This window comes from Ammospiza nelsoni, chromosome 1 (assembly GCF_027579445.1).
Source record: "Ammospiza nelsoni isolate bAmmNel1 chromosome 1, bAmmNel1.pri, whole genome shotgun sequence".
In the NCBI taxonomy this organism is placed as follows: domain Eukaryota; kingdom Metazoa; phylum Chordata; class Aves; order Passeriformes; family Passerellidae; genus Ammospiza; species Ammospiza nelsoni.
Window position 1 is genome coordinate 20,487,132 of NC_080633.1, and position 16,567 is coordinate 20,503,698.

At 37.1% G+C, this 16,567-nt stretch overlaps 2 protein-coding genes across 9 annotated transcripts in view; one reads left to right on the plus strand and one right to left on the minus strand.

Annotated features, from left to right (window-relative positions):
• NSUN6 (NOP2/Sun RNA methyltransferase 6) overlaps window positions 1–7,009 on the plus strand; it is a 22,546-nt gene extending 15,537 nt beyond the window's left edge. For all 6 annotated transcript variants that reach the window (XM_059480590.1, XM_059480635.1, XM_059480608.1 and 3 more), the window contains 3 exons: window positions 1,190–1,338; window positions 2,141–2,266; window positions 5,417–7,009. In XM_059480590.1, the coding sequence (XP_059336573.1) occupies window positions 1,190–1,338; window positions 2,141–2,266; window positions 5,417–5,629 (488 nt within the window). In that variant the 3' untranslated portion in view covers window positions 5,630–7,009. The remainder of the gene's footprint in view (window positions 1–1,189; window positions 1,339–2,140; window positions 2,267–5,416) is intronic.
• CACNB2 (calcium voltage-gated channel auxiliary subunit beta 2) overlaps window positions 6,124–16,567 on the minus strand; it is a 111,462-nt gene continuing 101,018 nt past the window's right edge. For all 3 annotated transcript variants that reach the window (XM_059480570.1, XM_059480578.1, XM_059480566.1), the window contains exon 13: window positions 6,124–13,803. In XM_059480570.1, coding sequence (XP_059336553.1) covers window positions 13,315–13,803 — 489 coding nt within the window. In that variant the 3' untranslated portion in view covers window positions 6,124–13,314. The remainder of the gene's footprint in view (window positions 13,804–16,567) is intronic.

Here is a 16,567-nt window from a genome sequence, read left to right on the forward strand (position 1 = left end):
TGTATTATTTTAAGTAATTTCATTTGCTTTTTTGAAGTGATGCAGTTATGATATTGGTTCTGTTCCCATGATGGAATGATTTAAATGGTATCTGCTGCCTTGATTATTTTTAGTTTGTTGTGCAAAGTATGCTGTTCTTTCTCAGTCTATTTTATCTCAGTCACTGGTTAGCCTAAGTAGGAATCAGATTACATAATTCACCTTCTTTGTCCCTATGCATTGCAGTTATTCCTGCTTTGGAGGAACAAAGGTACTTTCCTAAGAGTCTTTTTATGAACATCAAATATTGTAGGTGGCAAGTAGCAATTACAGAGATTAACTAGAGCAAGCTGTAATACTGAGAGATAATGAAGGCTTTTCTCTACATTCCTGCGAGTAACACATTACATATTTTGAACATTTTAGTAATGGATCAGAGGTAGATAAACCAGATAACTAATTTTGGAGTCAGGAAAAAGCTAGGTAGCAGTGGTGTGATAGTACAAGTTTGGCAGCAGTAGCACATGGTGATGCTGAGCCAATCTCCCTAGCACTGAGCAGATAGAAACTTCTGGGCTGTTGAGCCATTGGGGCACAGATTAAAGGATAGGCTCTGCATATGGAAGATACATACTGTCATCCAGGTAATAGTCAGAGATTGTTCTCTTCACCTTTTTTACTGAATTGTTCTGCCATGAGAAGTTGCAGTAGTTCATATTATTATGAAGTCCTTGATTTTATACAGCTATGCATACATCACAAGAAATAGTTCTACAGACAGTTCAGTTATTATAAGGCAGTCTCAGTGATTAACTGCAGGTTTGTCTCAGTAAAGGTTTGCACACTTTTGAGCTGACTCTGGTTCTTTACAGACTATATATACAACTCTGTACCCAGCACATCTGAACAATTACATTTCAACATTTTTGATCAGTTTTACATTTTACTTTCAAATTACTAAATTAAGTTAAAAAAAATACTGCCTAGTGGGATCATTTTTGAGCTCACAGAAGTTAAACTGTTTAGTTTTCTGGAAGATGAAAACTACCAGCAGCAGTGCTGAGGCTTGTCTCTAGCTGAGACTAGTTTTGCAGACACTGTCTATAGCACATAAATGTTTTATGTCAAGGAAGCAGTGACAGCCTCTCCTTACCTGCAGTGAAGCCTCAATGAAGGACACAGCCCCATTTTACATTACTGCTTTTTTCAGAAGGACCTCCATTCTTACCAGAGTCATTTGATCGAATTCTTCTTGATGCTCCATGTAGTGGGATGGGACAGAGACCAAACATGGTTTATTCCTCAACTTTAAAGGAAGTGACTTCATATCAGCCACTACAGCGCAAGCTTTTCACTGTGGTATGTGTTAAACATTGAGTAGATCAGCTGAATTGAACACAAATGCTTTTGCAGCATAAAACTTACCCAAAAAGCAGTCCCTCATTTTCCCTACTTTTTCAGCAGCCAGGAACTATTAGGGTCCTATTAACCTCTCAGCTCCACCAGATCTGTTGCTAGGTGAAGTCAGTTCATTGGAGCATGGTAAAGGTCTGTGTAATCCATAATAAATAAAAAGCTTTGTGTTTTTTTAATTCCCTCAGTTTCATCAGTTTTACATGATAATAATTACAAAAGTCTAAGTCACAGAGCAGGTGACTTAGGAACATGCTAAGGAGTGTGCTTGGGCTGATGCTGAAGGATAAGATGAAACTTGTCAAAATCTGAATGATACATATTCAAAGTGAATGACAGCTTGAAAAGCAGCATAGATATAGCTTCCATGCCAAATACATGGAAACAGTTGACATCTAATGTAAGTGACATAAGTATTGTGTATCCATGGTTGGCAGCAGGTGGTGAAAACAGATCTAATCTGTCTGGGGTATGCAGAGCTGCACAAATAACAAATCTTACAAGGTGAATCATCTCAATGACATTAATAAACTGCATGAGCTATAATGCCTATGTGGAAAGAAGAATCTTTCTTATCCATGTTATCCTTTGCTATATTCCCTGAGAGAAATCAGTATCTTAACACTTTTAAGTTTAATTAAGTGTTCAGTTTTAATATTCTAGTTACGTGGGTTATTAGTTAATGTTGCTTAATATGAAAGTTTGAAATTTAAAAATAAGCTGAAATATTGTTTATTTCTCCCTGCAGGCAGTGAAGTTGCTGAAGCCAGGAGGTGTTTTAGTATATAGTACATGTACAATTACACTTTCTGAAAATGAGGAGCAAGTTGCTTGGGCCTTGAAAACTTTTCCATGCCTCCAGCTTCATCCACAGGTAATACTATTTTCAGGGTACTTTGCACAATCTAGTGATCTTAGTTTGGAACTGTAAAGTTACATGGTCTATTTACTAATAAATCTTTTTTTCACCCTGGACAGCTTTAACTGCTGGGGATAGAAATAACAGAAGGAATTTGAGGCTTTTTAAAGTCTGTTTTCGTGCTTAATTGAGCTTTATTTAGGCCTCATTAAGTATTTTGCCACTCTGTATTGCTTTAAAACATAACAGGGACAAAAGATAGGTTGGGCAGGTTAAAATTTCTCTTTGCAATTTCTTTAATTTCTTTAATATTTTATTATCGTCTTTCGTACATTCACAGGAGAGGTGAAGTGCTTTTTTTTTTTTTTTTATTAATGCCACTGAAGTCATGAAGACTTGCATATAATGTATGGGACATAAATGAAACTAAATTTTTGTTTCAAAGAAGGAGGATGTTATTTGTCTGGGACCTATTTTTGATTTATTTAAAAGGAATGAGGAAAAGAAATTATTTCAGGCTCAGTGTCTGAAGAATGTACTTTGTCTTTTATGGAGTCAGTTCCTACCATTAAGCTGTCAGGGAGGAGGTAATTTATATATGGAGATACTAGAATGTTTTTATCTATACTAGCTACAGTTCATACAATTCAGAAATATCTGTTACCTTTTGTAGTACTTCAGGGGGATTTATCATCAGACCACGTGTGTCCCACTTCCTCTTTGATGAGGAGTTGGGTGTGGTAGTTGTTTATCATCATGGCTTTGAGGAAAAGTCTGACTCTGATACCTGCTTTGCTTACACATTCTGTGATGACTTGTACCTGTCTTAAGAAGCTTAGATGAATCTTTAACTGAAATTTAAAAAAAAATACAATAGCTGTTCAATGAGCAATTAATATGATGGCTGGTAAAGATTTAACAGAACTGAAGCTCTTCATCACAGATTTTTGTGGTGTGTTTTTCTGTCTGTATTCTCACCATCCATTCACTAAGAATTTTTCAGTTCCAGACATTTCAACTGAGATTATACATGTAACCTAACAGCATAAAAAATCCTTCTGGGTAGAATGACAGAGCAAAACACAAGCCTTATTAACTCAAATGCAAGACTAATTCTTGCTATATAAACTTTCTCTCACCAGTAAGATCAGTCTTGAATAAAGCACTGTTTTTCACACACACATGCCATATCTGTAAAAATTAATCTTTTATGTATAGTATGTTTTAAATGAGATGACATTGAATTGTTTACCCACATATAATTTATAATACCTTAGAACCAATTCCTACCAGTGTAAACTAAGGTGATATTTTCCAATGAACATGAAGCAGGAGTCTACAGTCTACATACCTCAGGTTCCTTTATGTATTTATTTCCCATATTCTTTAGAATGTCTCAGTGGATGCCTCCTTTTTTATCCAGTCCAGTTTCCCAGTTTCCCAGTTTGGCAGCAGATCCTGGAAGCACACTGGGTAATGTGGGCAAGGAAAAAACAGGAGATGGAGCCATAAGCGTTGTTCTTGTAGGTGGGAGTTACCACATGGCAGCTGCTCCTTTGTGCAGACTTCCTCTTAGGAGTTTACACAGGAGATACTGTAGATCAGCTTAAATGCAGTAACTTAACTGGAGGGAGAAATGAAAAGGTAGAGGAAGACACTGGTCTGCCTTTAATCAAGTTACTTGAACCTGTGGAATATTGTTTTCACTGGACTTTTACCTTTCCTTCCTTCCCTTACATCAAGTAGCTCCCTTGTCTCTCTTTGTACGTTACTTTTCTCTCAATTTGCAGTAGACACCTGAGTTTGTCTTTTACCTTCAATGGAAAGCCCTGAAATCCTGCTGAGGGAAAGGGAGAATCAGTGTGCAGCCCCCTGCATGCCCAGCTCTCCAGCATGCAGTACATGGTGCAGCAGCTAACTCACATCATGTGCTGACTGGGTGAGCTCATGTGCTAGCAAAGTGTGATGGCTGAAAAAACACTCTGCTGTAGGCTGCATTACAGACTACTTTAGACTAGATTGACAAAGGAGATCTATTTTTGATATTGCAGTGCCAGCTTTTGCACACTTTGTTCCATCTCCTTACTGAATGCATTGAAAGAACAATCCAGCTAAGAATTAATTTTTTTCCAGGAATTAGGGTATTAAATAAGAAGCAGTCAAGGCTATTCACAAGAAATATTGAGAAGAGGGCTAGGATTTTAAGTCCTTCTCCTCTCCAGGATTTTGAAGCCAAATGTTATCTCTTGAAATTGATTCTTCCTCTTTTTCTCTGCCTCATAGACAGGCACATGTAACAGTAGTCCTATTTACCTGTTAGTCTTAAGTGACTAGAAAACTCTAAGGTTATATTTTTTGCTGCATCATCTGCCAAAATGATGCCTCTTCAGGCAGTAAAATATTCAGGACTGGGGCTTTAAGTCTGTCCACTTGAAGTTTTTACTGTGAAGAATCCCACTATTTTAGGTTGGACAGTAAGAAGAAGTTCTTCACAAAAAGAGTGATTGAGTGTTGGAATGGGCTGCCCAGGGAGGTGGTGGAGTCACAGTCCCTGTGGGTGTTTAAGGGAAGACTGGATTGCAGTTGGTGCCATGGTACAGTAAACAGGATGGTGTTAGGTCATAGGTTGGACTTGATGATTTCCAAGCTCTTTTCCAACCTAGCTGTCTCTGGAATTCTGCTGCTGTTAGTGGTAATGGGCTAAGGACTCACTTTTTTTGACTTAACTCAAGGCTGTTAAGTCCGTACACAGAAGTGCTGAATCATTTAGAAGTGGCAACCTAAACCCTTTAGACTGGCTGGCTGGTGGGAACAGCTTTCTTGGGATGTTTCAGCCCTTGGAGTAAGGAATTCTTTTAGACCTGTGCACCTATCCTCAAAAAGTGCTCTAAACTACAGAGATAAAGTGGATGAGGGGCATCACCCCCTCCTCAAAATACTTGTATATATCTTGTATAACTCTTGTATGTATGTTTAAATAATATTGGCCAGATGAAGGCAAGAAAAGAAGCCACATTACTTCTGGATCTTCTGGTGTGAGAAATACAAGCATAGCTTGTCCATGTTAATTGTTCAGTAGCTCTGGCTGTCCCCAGCAGAATACATTTTAGGGCATTTAGGAACTTCAGAGATGCAATAATTTGCTTTTCTTTGTTACTTGAACAGGAACCTCACATTGGAGGAGAAGGCATGAAGGGAGCTGGACTATCACTTGATCAGTTGAAGCTGCTCCAGAGATTTGATCCATCTGCTGTGACATTGCAAGGAATGGATATTAATTCTTTGCAAGATTCTAGAGAAGATGACCTGATTTCTTTGGCAAATAAAGACTGTATAGGATTTTTCATTGCAAAATTTATTAAATTGAACAGTAAATAAGGATTTGGGAATGCAACCTGAAAAAATACCTCAGTGAGTCTAAGAACAGTTCAGACGTGAAGCGCCTTTCTTCCTGCTGCAGTGTTACCAAGCCAACGGGCTGACGGCAGGGTTGCTATGGCAGCACTAAAATCTGCCAGCTGTTCTGATGGGAAAGAGCCACAGGTTGCAGCAGAAAAGTCATGGCTGGGGGAAGGGCAGTATCATTTAAGTCTCCCTCTGCTTTTGTATTTACAGCAGGTCAGTGCCTGAATGACAGCTATGTTCACTCATACTGCTGCCTGCTCTGGTTTCCCCTTATCTGCTGCAGCAAGCGTAGGAAGGGGATGTAAGTTACTTTACAAAATGCAAACATAAAAAAAACATATGGAAACTATTACAATGACTTTCGGAAAGGGTAGTTTCTGTGGAGGTTTACCAGTAGTTAGTTTCCTTAAATAGTGCTTCTCAAAACACTTCAACATTTTACAAAGAACTGTTTTATAAATCGATACTTAGAACCTCATTTCTCTTTTATTTTAATACAAGCAAGATTCTCTGTACACATAGTATATACACAAAATACGATTAGGCTTTGTAGCATGTCTTTTATAGCAGCATGAATATATTAAACCATCTCACTCTGGGAATGTAAATAAATATTGTTTCAACATCAAACTTCCCATGCATAAACTGTATTGGTTCTGAAATAGCCTATTGGACTGGCTGACAAGTGACAGTTTTAAAATCAAACATTTGTAACAGAAGGGGCTACAGTTATGATTAATATATCAAAAGACAGAAAACAATGCGTAATACCATCTGAAATGTTGCAAATCACCTTTCAGACAACTAAGGATATTAACTCTTTATTGGTCAGAAAGCATCACCAGCTAAAATCATGAAAATTGAAACTGGGGAAGCATGCTAATGAAAACTGCCTTACTACATTGCTCAAAGTTTAAATAATCTGAATTTCTTAAAAGATGTTAGATGAATTTGAAAATTCTGCTTCAGTTCCAGTTTGAACAGTATTCTCAGTGCTGCTGGAACTGACAATAGCACTAAAGAAGGAAAGCTAAGGACAAGGAACAACAGAAACTGACATCTGTGTGTGTTTGGTGTTTTCCTCTCTCTCGATCAATTTCCAGTTTTAAAAAGCATTATCTGAAAAAGTCTGTCTTTTCACACATAATTATTTGGTTGGATTAAAAAAGAGCAATAGTTCTTTTATCATTTGTCTTTCTACTGTAAGAAGTGTGTTTTGTATTTGCTCACAATCAAAACCATCTATACAATTCTCTTTCTCGGTAGTCTGGTTGTTTACTTATATTTTCCATAAATGTTTTGATACACTATGTTTTCTACTGCTCTTGAATAAAAACAAAATGTTTCTTCTGACCTGCCAAGGTTGACAAGTGAATCCTCTGTAAGGCCTATCCTAGCAGAATAGGAAAATGGAATTCTTGTTGGTCATTCCTTGCCATTAAACACACCATGTCTAAAGAAAATTTAAAGTAATTTTGTTTCATCAGTAGTAGGTGAGATATCCTATTTAGAGTCATGTAAGTTCATACTATAATCTTTCTAGTCTAAATATGGTGAAAACGATTACCTGGGAACAAAAGGGATGAATCTTTTATTGTAGGAACGTGTTGAAATCTTTAACTCAGTGCTAGTAAAAAAGCATTTTCTTTTTTGAAGATTATAGAAATTTTGTAAACATTAATCAGCACACATAAACTATATACTGAAGTCTGCGTATTCATATAAAGTAAGGAACTTTACCTCCAGTTTCAGTAGCAGGATTTGTGCAATGCTGAATTTGAAAGAATTAAGATTGCGGAATTTTTAGTGGAATATTTGTTGAGACATCTCCCGCTTCCTTTAGGTTTGGATGATTGGCATTTTAAGGAAGTGACCTCACTTGATATTATAGGAGAAGTTTCTTGGGGATGGGAAGAAAACATAACTTTTAGTTAATTCCAGTGCAATTGCAGAGCAGACTTCACCTGAAAACGTTACTGATACATGAACTTCAGTTATTAAGGTTGTTTCTGCAAAGTCAGCTGGGAGCGTTAGAAGAGCGCTCAGCATAGTGAAGGGATTGGCTGAGCTGTTTGCCAAGGGCCCTGTCCCTGATGGGAACAGGGGAGTGACTTCGTCAGGCAGGTCAGAACAGAAACTCAGTTAAGATTCACCAGCCCTTGAAGGAGCCAGCATCCTTTCTCTCACTACAGGTGTGGCTAAATTAGATGAATAAAGTTGGATGGATGCCCTTTTTTTTTTCTATTCCAATCTTACTGTGACTTCAGAAGTGGTAGAAATACTTTCTCATTGACAGTTCTGATGGATGGTGTATATATGTTCTAAACATATCATATGATTACTTTTCTGATAATCTTTACACACTGAATCATTGTGCAAGCACAATAAAATATATTTATATATATATTTTAATATATATATGAGATATTTATACATTAAATTTAAAAATTTATTGTCATTATAATGAAAGATTAAACCTACAAAATAGATAGATTAGGCATGCAATCAGATCCTGTCATTAAGAAAGTTGGAAAAGTAGTTTTCTCTATTTGCAGAAATAATGATTAGTAATAGTGCCAAATCTAAATATCTTATCTTGGTCAGTAGAAAGATTCTAAAATAGGCAGCCTCATATATTATGAAATTATAATACAGCTTTTTCTTGTTTCAATGCCATGGATTGCACCAGTTTTTTTGATCACTGGATTTCATATGCTTTTTAAGGAATGGGCTAGTGAGGGTGATCAATCAAGAAATTACTTTAGAGTGGGTAGTTTAAAATATAAAGAACCTTGGTTTTATGTTTGATTGTTCATGAATAAGAAATTTATGAGAAAATTCAATTTTGTACCGCTAGAATTCATTGCAGAGTAGGTATGCATGACAGATAAAAGTGGCAAGAATAAAGGAAGAAATGAGAATATGGATGAGTTAAAAGAACCTGCTTAATCTCTATTATATCTGATAGAAACCTTTTCTGGGGCTGCGTAGGAATACATTTCTAGGGTGGTAAGTTATAAAAAGACACTGTCTATAAAACTACTGTAAGCTCATATGTAATAGTTTGTTATATAAAAGTGGGGAAATAAATTACAGACAAATTGCCAAGCAATAAAATTGATTGAATAACATTTGATTAAAAACATTCACAGTAAAAATGGCATCCACATATCTTACAGATGGTAGAAGAACTAAAATTTTGGTGAAAGATCTGCAATGAAGTAATAAATATAAGTAAATGTACACCAGAAATGTTATATTACCCTCTGAAAAATAATTTCTCTGTTTAGACCTTGTAATAAAGATTTTTGCAATGTGCTTGATATTTATGGATGGAATAAAATGAAAGTCAAAAACATTTGGAAAACAGCTTTCAGCCTGATGTTTTAAAGCAATCAGAGGTCAAATGTAACCACAAATCAAAATACCTTTTGAAGAGGCTTTAGTAACTAACAAACACAGGAGGTGGTTTACACCAGCTCTTTTCCTTTGAACATCCACTGATTAAAAGCAGTCAGACCACTCACTTCATTCCAGCTGAGGGAATGATAATGGACTCCATTAAAACCTTTGCAGGTGTCCCAGAACCTGAGCATGACTTTACAAACCAACAGAGCTTCAAAATGGTAATTGCCAACAGATTCATAAAAGACAAAGTATTAAGGGGCAGTGTATTAGATCTGGGCAGGAGCTGCGTGTACAGGATGAGTAACCAGGTATGCAGGGAGAAGTAAAAATGGGCTTCTCCCTTAATTCAGGGTTCAGTGAGTGCAATTTCATTTCCTTAGCCTCCATTTATGATAAGGGCTATAGGTTAAGAGTATACAGATTACTGTGAAAAGAGGTGCTCCTCTGAAACTCTTTGTGGCTTTAAAACTGATCTTTGTTGTACAAGTCCAGAGCCTTACGAGAAACTATGTATTTAACTTTATTCCTTGAGAAGCAAAAACTATGGAACTGTTCAAATTCTGAACTCTTGATGCCAGATACAGAATGAATTCATGAGCATTCTAGAAGAATTCTTTAAATTCTAGGCAGTAATTTATAGATCAATTTAGTAAAAATAGTGTTTTCAGTGTATAATTCATACTGATGCTGCCTTTGTGCACAAACCTGTTTGCTTATTCGTCCCTACTGTCCTGTCCCTTAGCAGGTCTGGAGACTTTTACTGTCATCTCTTTCCAGTCCCTCTGGAAGAGAATTCCTTCTTCCATGACATCTCTGTGACACTAGACAACTGGTAAAGGATAGACTAAGGCTACTCAGCACTGATGTACAGTCACTTGAAAAAACACATAAAAATAAGGTTAACATCTAACATATACATGCAGATCTTGAAACGCATCCCATTTCTTCCATATACTGAAATTCTTTAGAAAAATACAGAGTTGAGCTGCCAAGACATACATATCACTTAACTATTTTATCTTCCTCCCTTTCCTTCTGTTTCTCTGGTTTTATTATCTTTTTAGTTCATCTGAACGGAAATTTTACAGGTTGTTTTGTACCACACATCCATAAGACTCTGGAGCTCACTGGGACCTCTACCATTTCTCAGATTCAAAACCCCTGAAACCAGATACAGAAGTATGAACTCATTAGTATCCTAATGCAACCAATATTAGACCTTCTAATGGCAAAACTCTGCAAAGACATTTCATCACAATAATCTTTGATATGTCCTCCACTTGGAGTATTTTTAAAGCTTCTTATTGACATAACTCTGTTAAAGTGCTTTTCAAAGTAGTGCTCAGCAGGCAGGTGGTATTGTGCAATATATGTAGTACAAGCTCACATTACAAATGATTTGTCACTCTTAAAACAGAAACTGAAAAAAAGTATCTCAGCTAATAAAATCTATTCAGTGAGTCTGCCTAAGAAATACAAGTGTTTGGTAGTATGTTGTCTATACATAAATAGCAGCACTATATAAAACACAATTCTATGAACCAGTTGGATTTGGATTTGTCTTTTTTTTTTTAATGTTTATACTCCATGAATCAATATATAGGCCATACTTAAATACTAGAGCTTGGACTATGCTCTTTATTTTCTCATTTATTTGTCTATACACAAACTGCCTATGCCATAGTTTTCATATACTACTCAGTGCTTTGAAATTCTGCCAAACATTCCTTAAAAAATACTTTAAGAAAGCTGAAAAATAAACACTCTCTGGAGCAAAAGTAAAAAAAACACCAAACAAACAAAGCAAAAAACCCCACACCCAACCAAAAACCCAACAAAAAAAAAAAAGAACAAAATATTCAAGGTAATGAAGTGGAATCACTTCTTAGACGACATAGTTGTCACGAGTTGCAGGGAGCAACACCATTTACTGCAGCTGGTAAATTAGCTAAAGCCAGGCTATACAGAGCAAGACAATATAATTTTCTTCTCACTTACATGTGATCTGATATGATTCAAACAACAGTCCTTTGATGGAATTTTTTACAGATACCCTGAAAATTCTCTTGTATCAAAAACCAGTCTATGTACTCTTCTATATCCATTTAGTAATACAACAGATCTACTTACCTATTCTTCCTTTCTCTACAAAGCCATTTAGTGATGTTTAGAATATGATGAGAATTTTATTTCTAGAAAAATAACCTTTTTTCTTGTGTTCCCCACAGTTCATGCTTTGAGCCAAAACCTACCCTTGAATAACCACAACAGTCAGCAGCACTGGGAGGAATGGCCAGATAACTGACAGCAGAATTTCCCACTCTTAGCTTGTTGTAAAAATGCTTATAAAGCACCAGGGAGAGGGGTAGGAGAGGAAGGGCAGAGAATGTTTAAGCGAGTTTCTTGGATGCTGGGCTAGGAGACTGGAGAAAGCATGCACCTGCCATATATCTTATCCATTTCACTAAAATGATATTCAAAATCAGGCAATGCTGATATTCCCAGAATTGAAATAATAAATAAAAAGAATTTCCAGCTAAACTAATTATTAACACACTACAGTCTTTATATAATGTGCTATTTACAGGGAAATACAAAAAGTATTTCATTAATACAAGTACTACAAAGACTACATGTGATGCAGAACAGCTTTTACACTAGGCAAGGGTATGGAACCTGGAGTCAAAAATAATAGAGAATTTCCCCCCCACTTACCAGTGCAACAGGCGTTCAGTGCAAAACAAACTGTGTTCACTCCCTTCCATTTCAATGCATTTTCTCTAGAAAGTTCCTAACAGAGTCACAGTCATTTTTCTATGCTCTCATCAGCAGCACAACAGCTTTGGTGAAGGAAAAGCAGTGAGCTGGCTGCAGAGTGGGAATGCAGAGAATTGGCAAGTGTAGAAAAAGTGGAGAAGCTACAAAAATTTATTTTCCAACAAAATAACCCTCCACAAGCTGTGTAAACTTTTCTTACTAAAACAAATACTCTAAAACACAAAGATTTTACATTTCCAGTGAAACTCACAGTAACATTTGCCTGTTTTTACTCTCCTGAATCTCAACAAAGAGCCAGCAGATTTATGCTTTCCCAATTACCTGGGTCAGTAAATTCCCTCATATTCCCTGAATGCAATTTGGATTTTTAAATTAAGAGACAGAATGTAGAAATAGACTTTTTGGGCTTTTGAGTAACCTTTGTTTTCTTCAGTAGATTCTCACAGTTTGCTGCCTAACGTGCACACGCACACGAACGTCAATCCACCACCCACCCACTCACATACACACCTCCAACATGTGTGCTCTGTTTGCTGACAGTAGAACAAAAATTAAGCTGTGCCCATTGCAATATTGTGACCTGAACAAAGAAGAATAATTTATAGCAGTAAGTTCATTAACATTTCCATAACTTTAAAATGCAAAATTTGGTTTGCAAGGACAGCGTAAGGTATAAGAGTTACACCCTTTATCTCAAGCACTCATCCATATTTACAATAAGTATAAGCTTTCTGCTACAGAAGAAAAAGTATTTAGATTGAACACTGTTACAGATTTCCTAAGTGAGGCTAGTTCCAGTTGCCAGTAATTCAAAAGCAAATCTGCTGACTTGGCATTAGGACTCTAAAACAGTGTGATCAAACTTATATAGTAAGAAGGTGTCTGCAGAAATAACATTTATAAACTGTATATACAGTACACAGTACCAATACATAGAAAATAGATTTTGACTCCATGATCCCCTGTGTGTAAGGCAAGACTGAATTCTGTCTTCATACGGAGACCACCAGAGGTACAAGCAACAGAGTGGTGCTTAAATCAATATGCAAAATCAAGTGCATACAAATTAAAAATCAGAGCAGACAAAAAGTTTTATATTTTTTTATGTGCTGATCCTGGCTTGCTGAATACATGGGAAGTTATTAAACATCAAATGTACCTTTTTTTAAAAAAAACACTAACAACACCTTGATGGCAACAGATATTGTTCAAGTGGCAGCTACCAAAAACAGCTTGAAAAATGTCATAGTACAACATCAGGAACTCTTCAGTTGTACTACACTAATTCATATAGCACTAACCAAAAAAATAAGTATATGAATATTCTATTTCATGCTATTGCTATGCAAGCAACAGCAATACAAATCAGCATACAGAAGGATACCATATGTTCTGCAAAGAAGAACCCAAGATATTTTCAAGGGGCATTGTTACAAGACTTCAAAGAAACACAAGACTGCCAGAGGCAAAAGTTACTGACGGATGTAAACATCCCTGTTCCACTCTCCTGCATCGTTACGTTTTTTCTGTATCACTTCCCCATCCTTGTCACAATATTGGTCCCTTGATTTATGGCGGCTGCGCTGTTTGTTGCATTCGTTGTGGTCCTGCTCGCGGTCCCTCTCCTTTGAGCGGTGCCGGGACTCTCTGTGTCTGTGTTCACTGATCCCATGGGACTCGTCTCTGTGATTATGATCCCTGTGAGAATCATAGTGGTCACCGTGCTCATGTGAGTAGTCCTCCTTTGGCTCTACGTACGCTGAATCTCTGCTGTCTTGTGTTTCTGAGTCAAAAGTTTCCTGCCTGTGAAGGCCTCTGCCACCACTGCGATGGTTGTGGTGCTGGCTGGAGGAGGAGCGGTGCTGGGATTTCTTGATGGGTTCCACCCGTGCCTCCTCCTCAATGTGGGAACCACTGCGCTCAGGGACCGCATGGTCATTCCTCTGGTCTCCTTGAGAGCCCTGCTACCAGAACCAGCAGTGAGGTCATGAGGTACACACATTGAAAAGCTTCCCCCAATACCAAATTCAACTAGAAAGTACCATGAAACCAATAAAATTTCAAGTACAGAACAATCCACTTTGAATCTAAACTAGGAAAGAAACCATTAGTATTCCACTTTTACTGAAAATTCAGTATTATAATACAAACAATTCTTTTTTCTCGCATCAGAATTTAGGGCGACACTTGGGTTATTCTGTGGCACTTTCTCATTTCTTGTGATGTTTCTGACTACTCCAGTTAGCAATCATTGTCACCACCCTCCAAAGAAAAAGAGAGCATGCAGAAACAGGACAAACTGCAGAAAAATTGAAAGGAGATATCGTGCCAGGAGAGGGCATATATCAGTTGAGAGTTTACAGATGCGTGTCTGGCAACAGCTGCTATGGGAAAGTGATTTTAGAGGGCTAAGGCGGTGGATTCCAGCAAAGAACCAAAGTACAAAACCTTGGTTCTTATAGAGGAGTTTTTTTTTAAGGAAAAAAAATGCAATTGAATCTGGTATGAATAAAGTTTGTATTATGATACTAATAGTATCACTGACCTTCTGTTTTCTCCGCAATAATTTCATTTCTTCTTGGTAACGAAAAATTAAACACTGATCTCATAATTTTAAGAGCTTGAGAATACAGCCCATTGCCAAGAAAAGCAGGAGGAGAGTGATATTATCACATAGAAAACTTCCTAACACACCACTGCTATTAAAAGACCGAAATAAAAATTACCAGGCAATAAACCTACTCTTCACCCGCATAAATGCTTTGAAATCACTGCAAAATGAACAAGTGACATTATTTACCTCATTTGGGGATTTCATTACATTAACCTGCTTTTATTGCCAAGCTGCAGCTAAGGACTTTTCAGGCTTAATTGCAAAAGTTTTAACAGTAATATTGAAATTGAATTATGCTTCTCACATCAGATGAAGAATGTCAAGACAAAATCATCTCTGCTGCCACAAAATTAATGTAGATTTCACCAGAGTTATACAGGCATTTGTTTGTGAGACTGTTTTGAATACCAAAGTTAGTCTTAAGTTTGCCCTTTTATGTTCAGAGTTGTCTAAAAATAAGGATTGCCCCCAGGGCAGTTCATGGACATATCTTTTTTCTGTCTTTCTATTTTGTGGAAAAGAGCTAGGGGAAGGAGGAAATTTTGTCCTTCAGCCACAGATCCTGGCAGGTGGGTTTCCTAGCAACCCAAAAAGTAAAATCACAGGAAATTGAAAAGGAAAATAATCTGTATTTAATCAGAAACTTATAAAAAGCAGCATATTTCAAATCAGAAACTTGGTAAATTTGACAAATCCCAATTTTCTAAGACAACATTTTATTATGCAAACATCTGAGAGACGAGCTGGGTTTCTAATTTGAAACAAATGGCATAGATGAGAACAAGGTAATAGGAATAGCAACAGAATTTCTTATTTGTTCTTGCTTTTGTGATTCTCAAGATGATTCTGATTTACCAGAGGGGAATATAATAATTGTAAACATGAATAGATCTGTTCAAGGTGAAATGAAATGACTCAATGGAGGTGAATTGTAAATGAAATGAAGAGAAAAACAAAAAAGTCCAAAGCAGAAACATGCCTGCTTTGCATGTGTAAACACAACTTTCATCAGTTCATCACCATGACTGACTTTAAGGCACATAAATATAGTACACATGTGAAACCCTATAGCTCTCATGTAGTCAAAGGCATTACCTATACATAATCATGACTAATAAAATCTGTCAGTGCTGTGGTCTGAGAACAAACGCAAAATTTGAACCTGCATTGGAAACACTGCTGCTCTTACAAGCTCAGATGCATCTTCTGTGCTATGATGAGCACATGAAAAAACAATGATTAAATTTAGAACCAATAGCTACAATTTCAGAATAGTGTTAGGGCTGTTGGGATTTATGGGCAAATTCATTGACAGTAACTTCCATTAAATATTACAGGGACACTGAACAGGTAATGTCTGAATTTGGATTAGAGTCCGGCTTTTTGGTTCATAACCACGTTTGGGCTCTGATTTGGAATAGATTCTTCAGTGCTGGATTTTTATGGCCTGATTTCATAAGGTTTTTTGTCTAAAATAGAAAAAGTTTGAGATAATCCTATTTCAGTACTCAGTTTGTACTTACAAAGAAGTAGGGGCTCTTGGAAAGAAGTTAATACAGCATTGAAAGAGGACAGAGAAGCCTTTGTCCACTGAGTGAATTTGCCTTGTTCCTTATTTCCAGTGGTCCCTGATCACCTGCACCATATGTGTGTAAGGTGGATCCAGACCTTTTGGAGTTATTTCCAACTATTTCCATACAATTTTGTTGTGAAGCTCCTCCTCAGACAGACACGAGGTCTTTGCCTATTTAATTTCAAACCATCCCAGGACGCCTCACGCCTTCAAGCACCATGCAATGCACACAGGCAGCTTCATGCTGTAAAAATGCCCCTCTGGCAGCTGGCAACACAAATCCCTCCTCACAATGCACACTGGGGACTTAAAAACCACAAACCCAAAATATGTTTCATGGCAAAGAGGCACTGCATTGGCCCCAGGGGGGGATGACTCCAATGCTCTGCAGTGCAATCGTGGCTCCCCCAGACCAAACAACTGGTGGCTTTTCCCTGTAGAGCAGTCCAGAAAAACAGCACAGGCAGAGACTTTAAATTCTCTAAATACAGGGTCTTAACACTGTTGAAATAATGGCTTCAGCCACCATCATTAAAAA